The sequence below is a fragment of the Phasianus colchicus genome, chromosome 7 (genome assembly GCF_987193195.1).
Source record: "Phasianus colchicus chromosome 7, bPhaCol1.hap1.1, whole genome shotgun sequence".
NCBI classification, from domain to species: domain Eukaryota; kingdom Metazoa; phylum Chordata; class Aves; order Galliformes; family Phasianidae; genus Phasianus; species Phasianus colchicus.
Genome location: NC_143442.1, coordinates 35,779,468 through 35,791,664, shown reverse-complemented (window position 1 = coordinate 35,791,664; position 12,197 = coordinate 35,779,468). Strand labels below are relative to the sequence as shown.

The following is a 12,197-nucleotide window of genomic DNA, read 5'->3' as shown; positions in this document are numbered from 1 at the left end:
AGCTGGCCCCCAGCAGCATCTCACTGCAGTGGGTTTAGGAAAGCATTTCCTGGCAGATCACAAGGCACGTGCTGCTGCGTGGCTATTTTGTGTTTCTCATTGAGCACACATACATCTTCCAGGGAGGAAAGCAGAGTGAAAGCAGAAGAAATTTCTTCCTACTGTGTTATGTCTCAGATGATAGATGCACTGGGACCAAGGAGACTTATATCTAACACCTCTCCTTTTCCTCTTTTCTCTTCCTTCTCATCACCTCCAGGGGCTTCTGCTATTTTAACTCCGTGGCAATTGCAGCCAAGCTGCTCCAGCAAAGACTGAATGTTAGCAAAATCCTCATAGTGGACTGGGTGAGTAAACCATCAGGAGAGCAGGTGGAAATTTTTCATGGGGTTTTCTTTGGGTTTCACGTGAGGCCAACCCAGGCTCTGTAAGTCAGTGAAAAAATGTTGTCTGTGGTCTGTAAGCCAAAATTTGTTTGGTTGGTACTTTTTAAAAAAAGGTTTTAGTTAAAACAAAAACAAAACAAAAAGCTTATTAAAGAGTCCATAGTTTTCCGAACAGAATTGTAATTAATAAGTGGTTGCTTTCTAAAACAAGTCCATAACACAGTCTCAAGGAGAGGTAACTGCAATCTGTGCTGTTTTGGTTGGTTTTTTTTTTTGTAAGCTTTTTGGTCTCAACTGCTAGGATCCATCCCAGCTTTCTTTCTGAGGTGTGAGGGCTGGTTTCTGAGAGGGATGGGCTGTCCAGCACAGCTTTACTCTTGGTTTCAGTGTAGTGCTTCTGGGCCAGGCCAGTCTCTGTGCATGTGGGCAGGCAGTCAGAAGTGTTCTCCAGGTTGGATTAGGACAGTGAAATGTTCTGAGATCTTGCTTGGGATTTTGCTATGGTGACATGTAGATTTAAAAATGTGGTGGATACATTTTATTGTTTTTTCTTGGCTGTGAAGACATCTGAGTCCCTGGGCATCAGCCAAGAGTTTTGAGTAGATTGCAACAAACCTCCTGTGGGCAAGACCCACAGGTTAAAATGGATGTATTTGTCTTTTTGCCTTACTGGATGGGCATCCTTTTCCTCACCAACTATTTTTAATGTCAGAGGAAGGAGTGTTTTGCAAACCCATCCTGCTACGGACTGCGTTTCTGCACCAAGCAGAACTGCAGGAGAGGTTCTTGGCAATGGGTTTGTGTCCCTTAACATCACTGAGCTAGACCTGACAGTTTCGCAGGGTACTTGTGCCAGTGGTCACCCTGTTGATTGATTAAAGGTGCAAATATGGGGCAACTAATACAGCCTATCCATGCCCAACCTTCCTCAGGATTAGTTATGAATGTGATTCTCTAAACACAACTACATTGATCCTGTTCTCAGGTAAGTGCTTGCGATTGTGCTTACTCCCATTTATCTTGTGTGTTAAATGAGAAGTGTAGACAAACTGGCTGTGCAAAGCAGATTACTCTTTTGCAATGAACTGCTTCAGTTAGCTCAGAGAAGCACAGAAAATGAAGCTCAACACCAGAGGAAACCCCTCCGAATCCCAGGTTGATGCTTTTAGTCTCCATTTAGAATGAGACACGAACCTCCCTCATATAATGCAATCTCTGTCCCCAAAGGATGTGCACCATGGGAACGGTACTCAGCAAGCTTTCTACAATGATCCTAATGTTCTTTATATTTCACTACATCGCTATGATGATGGGAACTTCTTTCCAGGCAGTGGTGCTCCTGATGAGGTAAGAGCATGGATCTGCATTGCAGCCTCCCACGTCCAACAGGACCTTCTCAGGGTTACAGTTCAGGTGCCCCCAAAAATTCTGGGGCCGTCTGCCTCAGTTGGGTCTAGAGGGCAGCTTCTGTCACTGCTTTCCCCCTTCTGCTTGTTAGTGTCTGATTAGTAGTGCATTGCCCGCATTTGTGGGCTCGGTGTGTTCTTGTCCAAGTCCTCACAGCTGCGGGCATCATGGAAGCTGGCAGGAGAGCACTCACTCTGGCAAACAAGCTGAAAGGAGTGAATGCAGTCAGGCTGCCCAGTCCCGATGGGACAACCTGTTCCAGAGCCCTTTGCCAGCTGTCCCAGACAGTGCTTTCGTCTCCAAAGAACAGGACTTTGCGTACTTTTCCTGCCTTTCCCTTAATGGATGTAGGATGTGGGTGTGAGGAATAGATTGGTCCGTGGCTGTGCCACCAGCGCAGTGGTCAGCTTTCCTGGCACAACCCTCACACCCGTCTGCTCCTCCTCCTGGCCCAGCAGACACCAGTGCTAATCTCCAGCTGCCACCAGTGCTGCTGGGCCAAGTCCACCAGTTCTTGGTGGTTTCTCAGACACTGCTGCAGAAGGGCTGGGCAAGCAAAGGTGGCAGCCCTTTCTTCTCCAGACAGATGCTACTACATCCATCACATCCTTCCTCACCCTCCAGGCTGAAATGTAGCATGCTGCAAATAGGAGGCATAGGAACAATCACAGTTTGAAGTATGTAGTCGATAAAACCTTCCCTGGCCTGTAAGGTACAGTATGTTCATTTGAGCTGTAGTTTTGTTATGAATTTAAACTGAAAATGGGTCGTGCCTAAGGAATGTTCCATTATCATCCTTCATGTGTGATTTATCAGAGTTAAATTCTATCAAATGCGTAGTTCTGTGTTCTCTGAGGCATTTTAGATTACATCTTAAAACTCCTAGAATTCCCATTTTATGTTTTCCCATCCAGCAAGCATTGATGTTTCCATTTAGATTTCTAAAGAAACTGAAATGTAGTGAGATAGTTCCTTCATGACTCTGCTTGTGCACTACTGTATAGTGAATACACAGCAGCTCTTTGCAGCAGGCACTTGATTTCTGCCTCAGAATGCACAAAGCTCTGAGACCTACTTCTGCAGCTTTATCTAGCTGAACTACCTGGCTGCGTATTGTATAACACCATTAATTGTTAGGTTTCTTTCACATGCTGAGACCTAAACAAAACTGTGGTGCATAGGAGAGCAGAGCCCTGTGCTGAGCTGGCAGCAGCACTGCAAGGGGACATCTGCAAGGTCCCACCCAACGTAGGCACCGAGCACAGGCTTTTAGGATTCCAGATGAAGGGAAGCATGACCTTGCTTCCTGGTGAATGGGGTACTAGAAGGCTCTGGTTTACTTTTAACTTCTCACCTTCCTCCGTTATTTGGAGTGGATGGAAGGAGAGGCACGTTTGCAGTAGGGGCAAGGATGGGGATGCAGCTGCATTTAGCACTCGTGTCCCTCTAGCAGTGGAAATGTCTGTGAATCATATTTTTCCCCAGCAGAGGGGGAGCTCGCTCTGATTAAAATTGGATTGTTTTATTCCCTAGTTACAACTATAATAAGACACAAAGGTATACTTCTAAATAAAACTGAAAACAAATTAAGGGAAGAAACTACATGTAATGCAAAGAGGAAAAGGATCCACTTAATGATGAGGTGTTTTTTGGGTGAGCAGCCTGCCTGCAGCTCCCACAAGCATCAGACATTTGTGAGCATGGAGGAGCTCTGTTTTCATCCTTGCTTTGGGGACTGTGTCACTCTAGAAGGAAAAATTAACTTAGCTAGCACCCAGCTATTGGATCAAAATCCTTATTCAACTGGAAGAATCATGATGCAGCAGAAAGGTGTTGCCAGAGTTTGCTGTTTCTACATGTATAATTAAGAGAACCGTTTCCCATTTTCAGGTTGGCACAGGAGCAGGAGTTGGGTTCAATGTTAACATGGCCTTCACTGGTGGCCTTGATCCACCGATGGGAGACACAGAATACTTAACTGCTTTCAGGTAATATTGAAATTTTGCTCTTGCAATCATATTTTTCACCTAAATTGGGTTTCATTTATCTTGTGCAGTCGTGAAGTTAATCACGAGTTAAGGAGTTCTGGATTTTCATCTAGTTGCAGTGCCACATGGAATAAAGCTGAATTAAGCAAAGAGGATATTTCTAGCCACAAGAAGTGGGTCTGTGACATTGGGGGATTGACGGACTCACTGCTTAGCACTGACTGATGTACTGTTATATAAAGTCTACTGATATGAATGAGCTTTTTTGTTGTTGCTAAAAATCTTTGGGATGAATGTATCTGTGCATAAATACACTTGGATTGGGAAGGGAACCCCAAATAATTTTCATGAGTTACCATGAGTTGGAACTTCAGGGTGCAGCTGTGCCAGGGCTTAAGGCATCATTACTGTGATATACATGATGGTGCATGACTTCTAGGCATGCTGGCATGCATTGCCTCCCTTACATGAGCTCTGCTTGTGACTACCACCCTACCTCACTCCTGAGGATTCCTATCAAAGGGAAGTGGGCATGTTTTAATGGTTTTCTACCAAATAAGTGTTATGCTCACTGAATGGAGGTAAGCAAAGCTGTGGAGTTAAATTAATGTGTTGCTGGGATGTCTTCCTTGACGAGCAGTAAGAGCAATGCCAGATGTAAATCATGATGTTGGGTTGTACAAGCATATTCAAGTATGCTCCAGAAAACTGGCATTGTTTGAGTCTGCAAATGGAGCAGGGCATGGAGCTGTTTCTTGATCTAGTTGTTTGTGTCCCACTGCTCTTACTGTCATACTCACACGTGATACTTGGGGATAGCAGGGAATTGTTTATCTGACCCTTATTTTCTTCCTCATGTCAATATCATCAGAAGAGGTGTGTGAAGCAAAGCTCCGGGCAGCAATGGGCCAAAACGCTCTGATGGGGTGATTGTACAACATTGGTGTTTTGGGGCCTTGCTGCAAGCCTGGGATGTGATGCATTTGCTTCCCAGACCCACAGAGAATGGGAAAAGGAAGGTATTAAGATGAACTATGGAAGCAGTGGAATAACACAATAAAATGACAGTTTTTCTGGGTGGAGAGGTAAGCAGAAGAGTAATGAATAGAGTCCTGTGTGAGACTACATTTTCTTTTCTGATACTCTTTCCAGGAGAAGGAATGTAATTCCCTGACCTGCGGATACATGGGCTTCATTTTTTCTTGAGACTGCCCTGCTCACCCCCTGTCCCCCCACATGCCTCGTGCCTCCCCAGCTTGCATCCTTTTTAACAATTACCAGTTGAAGTGGTTTTCTGTCCTCAGACCAGATTTAGTGCACTTCTGGCAAACACCCTGCATAAATTCAGGGGGACACATGATTGCCAAAACATGAGATGCAAATTTCTGGCAATAGCCAGATGGAATATTGCCTTCCTGGGATAGCAGTGCATGTGTGAAATCTGGGAGCGTTATTTCTGTCCTTTGCTGTGCCTGTGTTCATATTGCGTTATATTGAGCAAAAAGAGCTTTTACCCTCCAGCATGCCATTAAAAAGCCTTCAAAGAATGTATACAATTTAAAATAACATCTAGTCAAATAACTCTCATTTGTCTTGATGTTTTATTCCTGGTACAGGAAAGCAGCACTTTCTTCCAAAGTGGAAGTCTGTTTATCCCAGCAGTCAACAAGACTGATATCTGCATTATAAAGAGAACCTGTAGCTGGCAACTGAGTGACATACTTGCTATTAAATATTAATTGAGTTTCAAGGCTCCTGGAAAATTGTTCAGAGCAGTCTGCAGCGCAAGACCTTTGCCAGCCATTCCTTAATAGATGCTGGTGTCTTTTTGCCCAGAGACTGCAGTTATGTGAGAAGCAGATTTTGTACCTAATCCCAGCCCTTATTTTTGGGTTCTGGGAAACGAAGTGCTTTGTGACTCATCCTCATAGGTAGCACCTCCCGTAGCCTGCCTCATGTGCACACCTTCAGTCAATAAGTTAGATTGGAAGCTTTTTTAATCTTCTGCCAAGATCGGTCATGATAATACATTATCAAGTGACCTTTTCAAATCTTAACCAGCTTCTCTGAAAAACATTTTTTTCCTGAATCTTTCTATTGATTTTAATGTAAAATAATGCTTTGAAGTTTGCAATTTATAGTCCCCTGAGAGTTAGAAAGTGAAGGGAATGGGTCATATATCCTTTTTTTCTTCTTTTCTTGCGCTAGCCCCTTGAGACAATGCATGCCTTCAAGGCAGCACCTTGTTATTCCACCCCATCGAATGCCACGTTGCATTTGCTGGGGATCAAACCTAAGATGAAGAAAAGATAAGAAAATTGGCCATAATGAACTCCAGAAGCAGCAGGCATTTTCACCATGAACTTGGAAACTCACAGTGGAGAACTGAGCTTTAATTCAAACCAGTCCAAATGCCAAACTGTGAGGCTTTGAAGTCTGCAGAGGAATCAGTGGAAATCCTTTGAGCTAGGCAAAGATACTGATATACTTTTTCTCTTTTTTTTTTTTTAAGCCTTAACCCTTCACATGCTTGTTCACTTTTAGGGAGGAAAGCCATCTTTCTATGTAAAAACATTAAGAAAAAGCCAGTGTCACGCTTTCTATTTATTCTTCTGTTTTGGGATAAGCTGGTGTATGGATTGAATAAAAGCAAGCTCTCTAATGAAATAATAACCAAGATAATTGTCTTCACGAATTATTCTTCTGATGAATGAATAACTCCCAATGAAACTTATCACTGAAGCAGAGAGCGGCCGTGCCTTGCATTTTGCTGCACGTTGTCTTCAGAGCTCCCAAATCACTGCAGAAGGTCGGGGTGAAATCCCAGCTGCTGTGCATGGGGGGGAAGCAGGGTGGGGTACCCGAGTGGCCCATGGAAGGGATTGGGGAGCTGTCTGTGAGCTTGGCACTCCTCCACACTGTCCTAACTGCAGCCCTCGGCAGCATTACGTTATAATTTAGCTGACCATTTACTGCGCAAACGTTCCACGGCTGAAGTCACCACCAAAGTATGCGGGCAATACAGATCTCACAGATTATGCAGAAAATGTATTAAAGTCTAACGCGTAAAATGCAGGGTATATAATTTAAAAAGTCCCTAACTCATCAAAACGTATTCATTGCTGTTATTCCGTAGTTATAGAAACAAACGGTTGTAAAACTCTTTTTTTTTTTTATTTTTTACTGGAGTTTTTTGTTCCCTGACTTGTTGTACAAGAAACAGTGGTTGCTCCTATGAATTCCCGTGGCATTTTCAAGGGCTGTATAAAAGCATAGTGTGCAGACCCCACTGGGAGAGCTGGTGAAGCAACACGAAGGCTGTGCCTAGCTCCTTATTGCACGAGAACAGCAGTTACTAGTGAGATCAATTCGTCTTACATGCAGGAGCTTTTCTCTAAACATGATCATAGAATCATAGAATCATAGAATGGCCTGGGTTGAAAAGGACCACAATGATCATCTAGTTTCAACCCCCCTGCTATGTGCAGGGTCACCAACCAGCAGACCAGGCTGCCCAGAGCCACATCCAGCCTGGCCTTGAATGCCTGCAGGGATGGGGCATCCACAGCCTCCTTGGGCAACCTGTTCCAGTGTGTCACCACCCTACCTTTCCCTTATAATTCTAGAAAAGTGTCTTTTCATCTTAATTTTACCTACTCCGACACTGGTCTCTCACACCATTATAATTCTGTGTGGGGCTTGCTTTCACATTGGTTTTATTTCAGACACCCAGAGCAAAAGCAAAACCAGGGCTGAGAAGTCCCTCCTTGAGCAAGTCTGGGAGCTGAGTTGGTGAGGTTGGAGGGGTTCTATCCATAAAACATCCCAGAAGCAACAAATTGGGAGGGGGAACCTGGTGCTGTTTTGCCTCAAATTGTTGCTTCTGTCTTGTAGATTTCATGCTCTCTGATGCCTGTTTCATCCCCAGCAGCCCCTGAGCAGGGGTTGGTACCTGGTGTTGTATGGCCAGCAGTGGGAAGAGAGCATTGGAGAAATCTTCTGTAGAACTGCTTAATCTGCCTGTCATTTATTAAGCATTTGACTGGTGAATTGGCCAGTAGTAGACTAAGCATTATTCAGTCTTCTGGAAAATGATGGAAAATTGTGTTTTTTTCCCCCTGAAGTGTTTGCAGAACATTATCAGCAGTTTTTGCTGTTTGCAGCCATCGGTATTAGTTATTGTTAATGCACAGCTATGCAGCTTAGCCACATTCAGAGTCTAATGAAAGGATTTCATTTACGTTCCACAAGCAAAAAAATCTTCCAAAATATAGGAAATTTAAATGTTTGACCCTCATACTTTAAAACCAATCAGTGTGGCTTGAAGGGAAGATTCAGTGTTATGAAATGTTTCATTCTTGAATGAATGACTTTGCAGCCACCTTAGCTAAAAGTCCTGGAGAAAACTGCTCACCTTGCTTACCTTGGTAGTAACTCCAATCTGTGGATTTTTTTTATAGTATGGTCATCAGGACAAAAAAAATAGGCTTGTTTGAAGTTCAATAGCTGTTTTCCCTTGGGGACTTAGCTTTACTGTGATGGATCTGAGCAAAAAGGGCATTTTCCTCTGCAGTGTGGCTGCTTCTAACTATCACCAATGTGATTTACTTCCAAACAGCAAGCAGAGCTTTTTCTCTCCTGAAATCTTTGCAGGTTTCAGGCACTGCCTGTGTGGTGCCTGTGCTGCTAGAAGGCATCTGACCTGCTCACAGCTGAGCATCATGCCCTGCATCTCCCTCAGGTGCACTGGGCATAGAGAGCTGTGCCACAGCCAAAAAGATGCCATCACCTCACAGCACAGTGCTGGCTGGGTGCTGACAGCCCATGCAGCTCCACAGCTCGGGTTTGGGTTTAGGCTTTGGGTTGGGTTTGCTCCACCAATGGTGTTATGGCAGCTGAGGTTGTAGCATCTCTCACGGCATTTCCATAGCTTTGGAAAAAAATCTGATGATTTTAGCAGTTCTGCTACGGTTATAAATTAAATAGCTCAGCAGTACTTCAAAGCTCAGGGAAAAAAAGGAAGAAAAAAAAAAAAAAAGCCCTTTGCCACGTGCACTTGCTACAAAAGTGCTGCTTTAGTCCTTTGTCAGGGAGGTGGTTTCCACTTAAGATGTCTGTGGGTTCCACTAAGCGTGCTTTGTCGACTGTAAAGCCATCAGCAGAAAAATGCACTATTTTGTCTTCCTTACATAATAATCTCCCTGAGGACAGAAGTATATGGCAGTCGAGCCATTGGAGGAAAAAACTAAAATTCCTCTTCCAGACTCTGTCAGAATTAAAAACTTTCTCAGCACAGAGAGGGTGAATGCTGCCCAAAAAGCTCTGCAACTTGTAACCACCAGCAGAGAATTGTTTTATTTTTGTAGATGGCACAGATTTCTGTGTTTCTGTGCATGGAGAGTGGCAACCAGGAAGATGACAAAAATGAAAGCTTGAAGGGTTTTTTGGGACTGCACATACTGCCTCAGCACGTCCACCAGACCTGGGATGGTACATGGTATGCTGGGTACCAGTGTCCCTGCCCACACCAGGGCTCTGCTCTGCATTGGAGATGACTTGCTGGGTTTGATTAACACGGCAAGTAGCTCATTGCATGGGAGATGCTAAAGCTCTGTTAAAACTATGTTCTGCAGAGGGTGAAATGGCGTGAGCTCAGATTGGCGTTGGGGCAAACAGAACCTTGTTTTCAGAGTATTCTGTCAAGCTCTCATCAATAAAGGTGCAGTTGTCGTGCTTACAGAGATGCATTCTGGTATATAAGTCTGTGTTTCGGAATGTTAACCTTGCCAGAAAAGATTGTGTGCGTCTCTCTCATGTTTATTCAGAAGCTCTGTTGCTTTGACGTTTTTCACTGCTGTAATTTCAGTTCTGCTGCGTTTGTGCTGGAGCTATTAGGTGAAGAAGCAATTCTTGTTCTCTTCTGAACTTTTCCTTTTTGCTTAGTTGGCATCTTGATGTGGGAAATGGAATGTTAGCAACCTCACGTGGATTTTGAACAGAAATTTGGTAGATTGAAGAGAGAGACCAGAGTGAAAATGCATTTTGCTGAGAAGCTGGACCTCTTGTCTCACTGAAGTACTGGTCCTAACAAGCAGTAGTTTGCAGATGCTAAGCAATTCTGTCTCGTTTTAGAGAACAAAATATCAGAGGATGGGGGACTGGAGTTAGGTGGAATAATTTGCACGTTGAGCTTCTTTTGTCCCTTGCAGCTGTGCAATGCCTGTGATAACCATTCAGTGCTGCCTGCTGGTTTTTTTGTTCCTTGTTGGGCTGGTCGAGCAGCAAGTTTGTAGCCCCAAGCCTGGCAGTGCCCTCCACAGCTGCACGAGGCAGCAGGCAGAGCAGTGCTCGCATGCATCTTGAGGTCCCAACCTTTCCTTGTGAGCAATGAGAAGTGCAGCATCTAAGAAAAAGGGAAAACTATTGTGGAAAAGCAACATGAGGCTTTCTAAGGGGCTCGTTCAAGATCAGTTAAGCGTTCCTTCGTTTGTCCAAGATCCAAAATAACATGTCTGCCATGGTTCGTTTCTGTTGCAGGACGGTCGTAATGCCCATTGCCAATGAGTTTGCCCCAGATGTTGTGCTGGTGTCATCTGGTTTTGACGCGGTGGAAGGCCATCCTACGCCTCTGGGAGGATATAATCTCTCTGCAAAATGTAAGTTTGTGGATTAGAAAACAGCAAATACTGAAATCGGTGTGAATTTTTGTTGTCCTGGGGATTAACGTGCAAGGGTTGCTCCGAAAGTAGTGCCTCCTATTCTATGATGTTGGCCCAGGACGTCACCAGTGTCGGGTGTTGGTATGGCAGTAGAAGTCAAACCTTCTCACCAGTATTCCATTACACTTTGTTGCTGTATGACAGATGTTAGCAGAGGGGCATTGTGACAGACTGGTGTCTGACACGGAAATCTGGGTGAAGCAAATGTGTGTCATTCAATTCCTCTACGTGGAAAAAATGGCACCCGTTGACATTCATGGACACTTACTGAACATTAATGGAAACCAAACAGTGGATGTGAGGCTTTGGGTGGTGACTGTGACGTGAGAGATGGGCCACGTTCTGGATGGCCGTGCACAGCTGTCATGAAGTGAGGAACATCTCAATCAGGTCATCCATGCAAATCAGCAAACAGTGGTGACTGTTGAAAGAGTGTTTCATAACTGAGAATTTCCTCAAATAATGTTGTTGTGGTTTCCATGAAAATAAACAGGAGGCATTACTTCCAGGATGAGCTTCCTATAATATTTCCAGGTTTTAGCCTGTGAGGATCTAGGTTCGAACCTTCCATTTCAATAGCAAACTTTTTGGATTTTCTGTTGGCATTTTCATTTGCTTTGTTACTATTTTAGTCTGCCTGAAGCCTTTGTTGTCTTGGAGCATTGCATATTTGACTTTCCAGTGACCAAATGTCATCCATGCAAAAGACTGCTGCTGCATTTGAAAAAATTATAGTTGTTTTAATGCAAAATTGCAGAAGGGAGGCAGTGTCATATGTAAAGAGGTAATTCCCTGCTCTGAGAGCTAGAATGAATCCATTTCTTTCTCCATGGTTCCTTATGAAATTTTTTTTACAAATATTTTTTCTTTGTCCTTGTAACAATTAAATCAGCCCATTTTGCATGTTTTGCATTGCATAGGAGAAGCACTCAGCTCTGGGCTGGCCTTTTTCTGCACTTCTGGGTTTATATGATGCCGTATGATTTGGATCAACCAAGTTTTTCTTGCAAAAGCAGAAAGATATTCTTTAAGAGTTTGTTCCAGTCAGGAAACTTACTCTGCACAGTGAACTTCAGACCTTCGTAAGGTAGCTGAGCCTATAAACTTTATACAAGAATAAAGTGGAATAGATTTACAAGAGAACTTATTTATGATATCCAGAAACACTTTGTAATGAAAAGATCTTGTTTACCTGCGTGTTGTATTTCCCATGCTTTGCTACTCTCCCAAAACACAAGGCTGGGTACCATGTTATAGGCACGTTACAGCTGTGCATCTTCTATCTCACTGTTAATTTGCTGATTTGCAAAGGCACTTATAGGAGTTCTAAGACACTGCAAAACAAAAGCAGGGAGCATGGATGAAGAGCAGAAAAAAAATCCCTTTCGTTTGGATTTTTTTATTTTTTGCTTTTGAGGGGGAGGGTTGGTTTGAGGACATGTTTTTTAAATCCTCACAGCTTGGTTCTGTTTTGTTTAAAGGGCAGAAATGTATTGTGTGTCATATGATCAAAGTCCCGGTGCCTCAGGAATTTTTACAGCATATTATATACGGGAAGAAACGTCTGTCAAAGACCGGTTGTCAAATATCTCTGCGGCTCCGCAGTGCCGTGATCAGAACCGAGAGCACCGGCAGCAATTTCACCAGTTCCCCTTGCCCTCCTCCCCCCCATGCCTTCTGCACAACTTCTCTGACTT

At 43.7% G+C, this 12,197-nt stretch overlaps 1 protein-coding gene across 11 annotated transcripts in view; it reads left to right on the top strand.

Moving 5' to 3' along the window:
- The window catches only part of HDAC4 (histone deacetylase 4), a 217,509-nt gene that overhangs the window by 193,608 nt on the left and 11,704 nt on the right, over positions 1-12,197 (top strand). For all 11 annotated transcript variants that reach the window (XM_031604499.2, XM_090144556.1, XM_090144557.1 and 8 more), the window contains 4 exons: positions 260-347; positions 1,614-1,733; positions 3,684-3,781; positions 10,319-10,437. In XM_031604499.2, the coding sequence (XP_031460359.1) occupies positions 260-347; positions 1,614-1,733; positions 3,684-3,781; positions 10,319-10,437 (425 nt within the window). The remainder of the gene's footprint in view (positions 1-259; positions 348-1,613; positions 1,734-3,683; positions 3,782-10,318; positions 10,438-12,197) is intronic.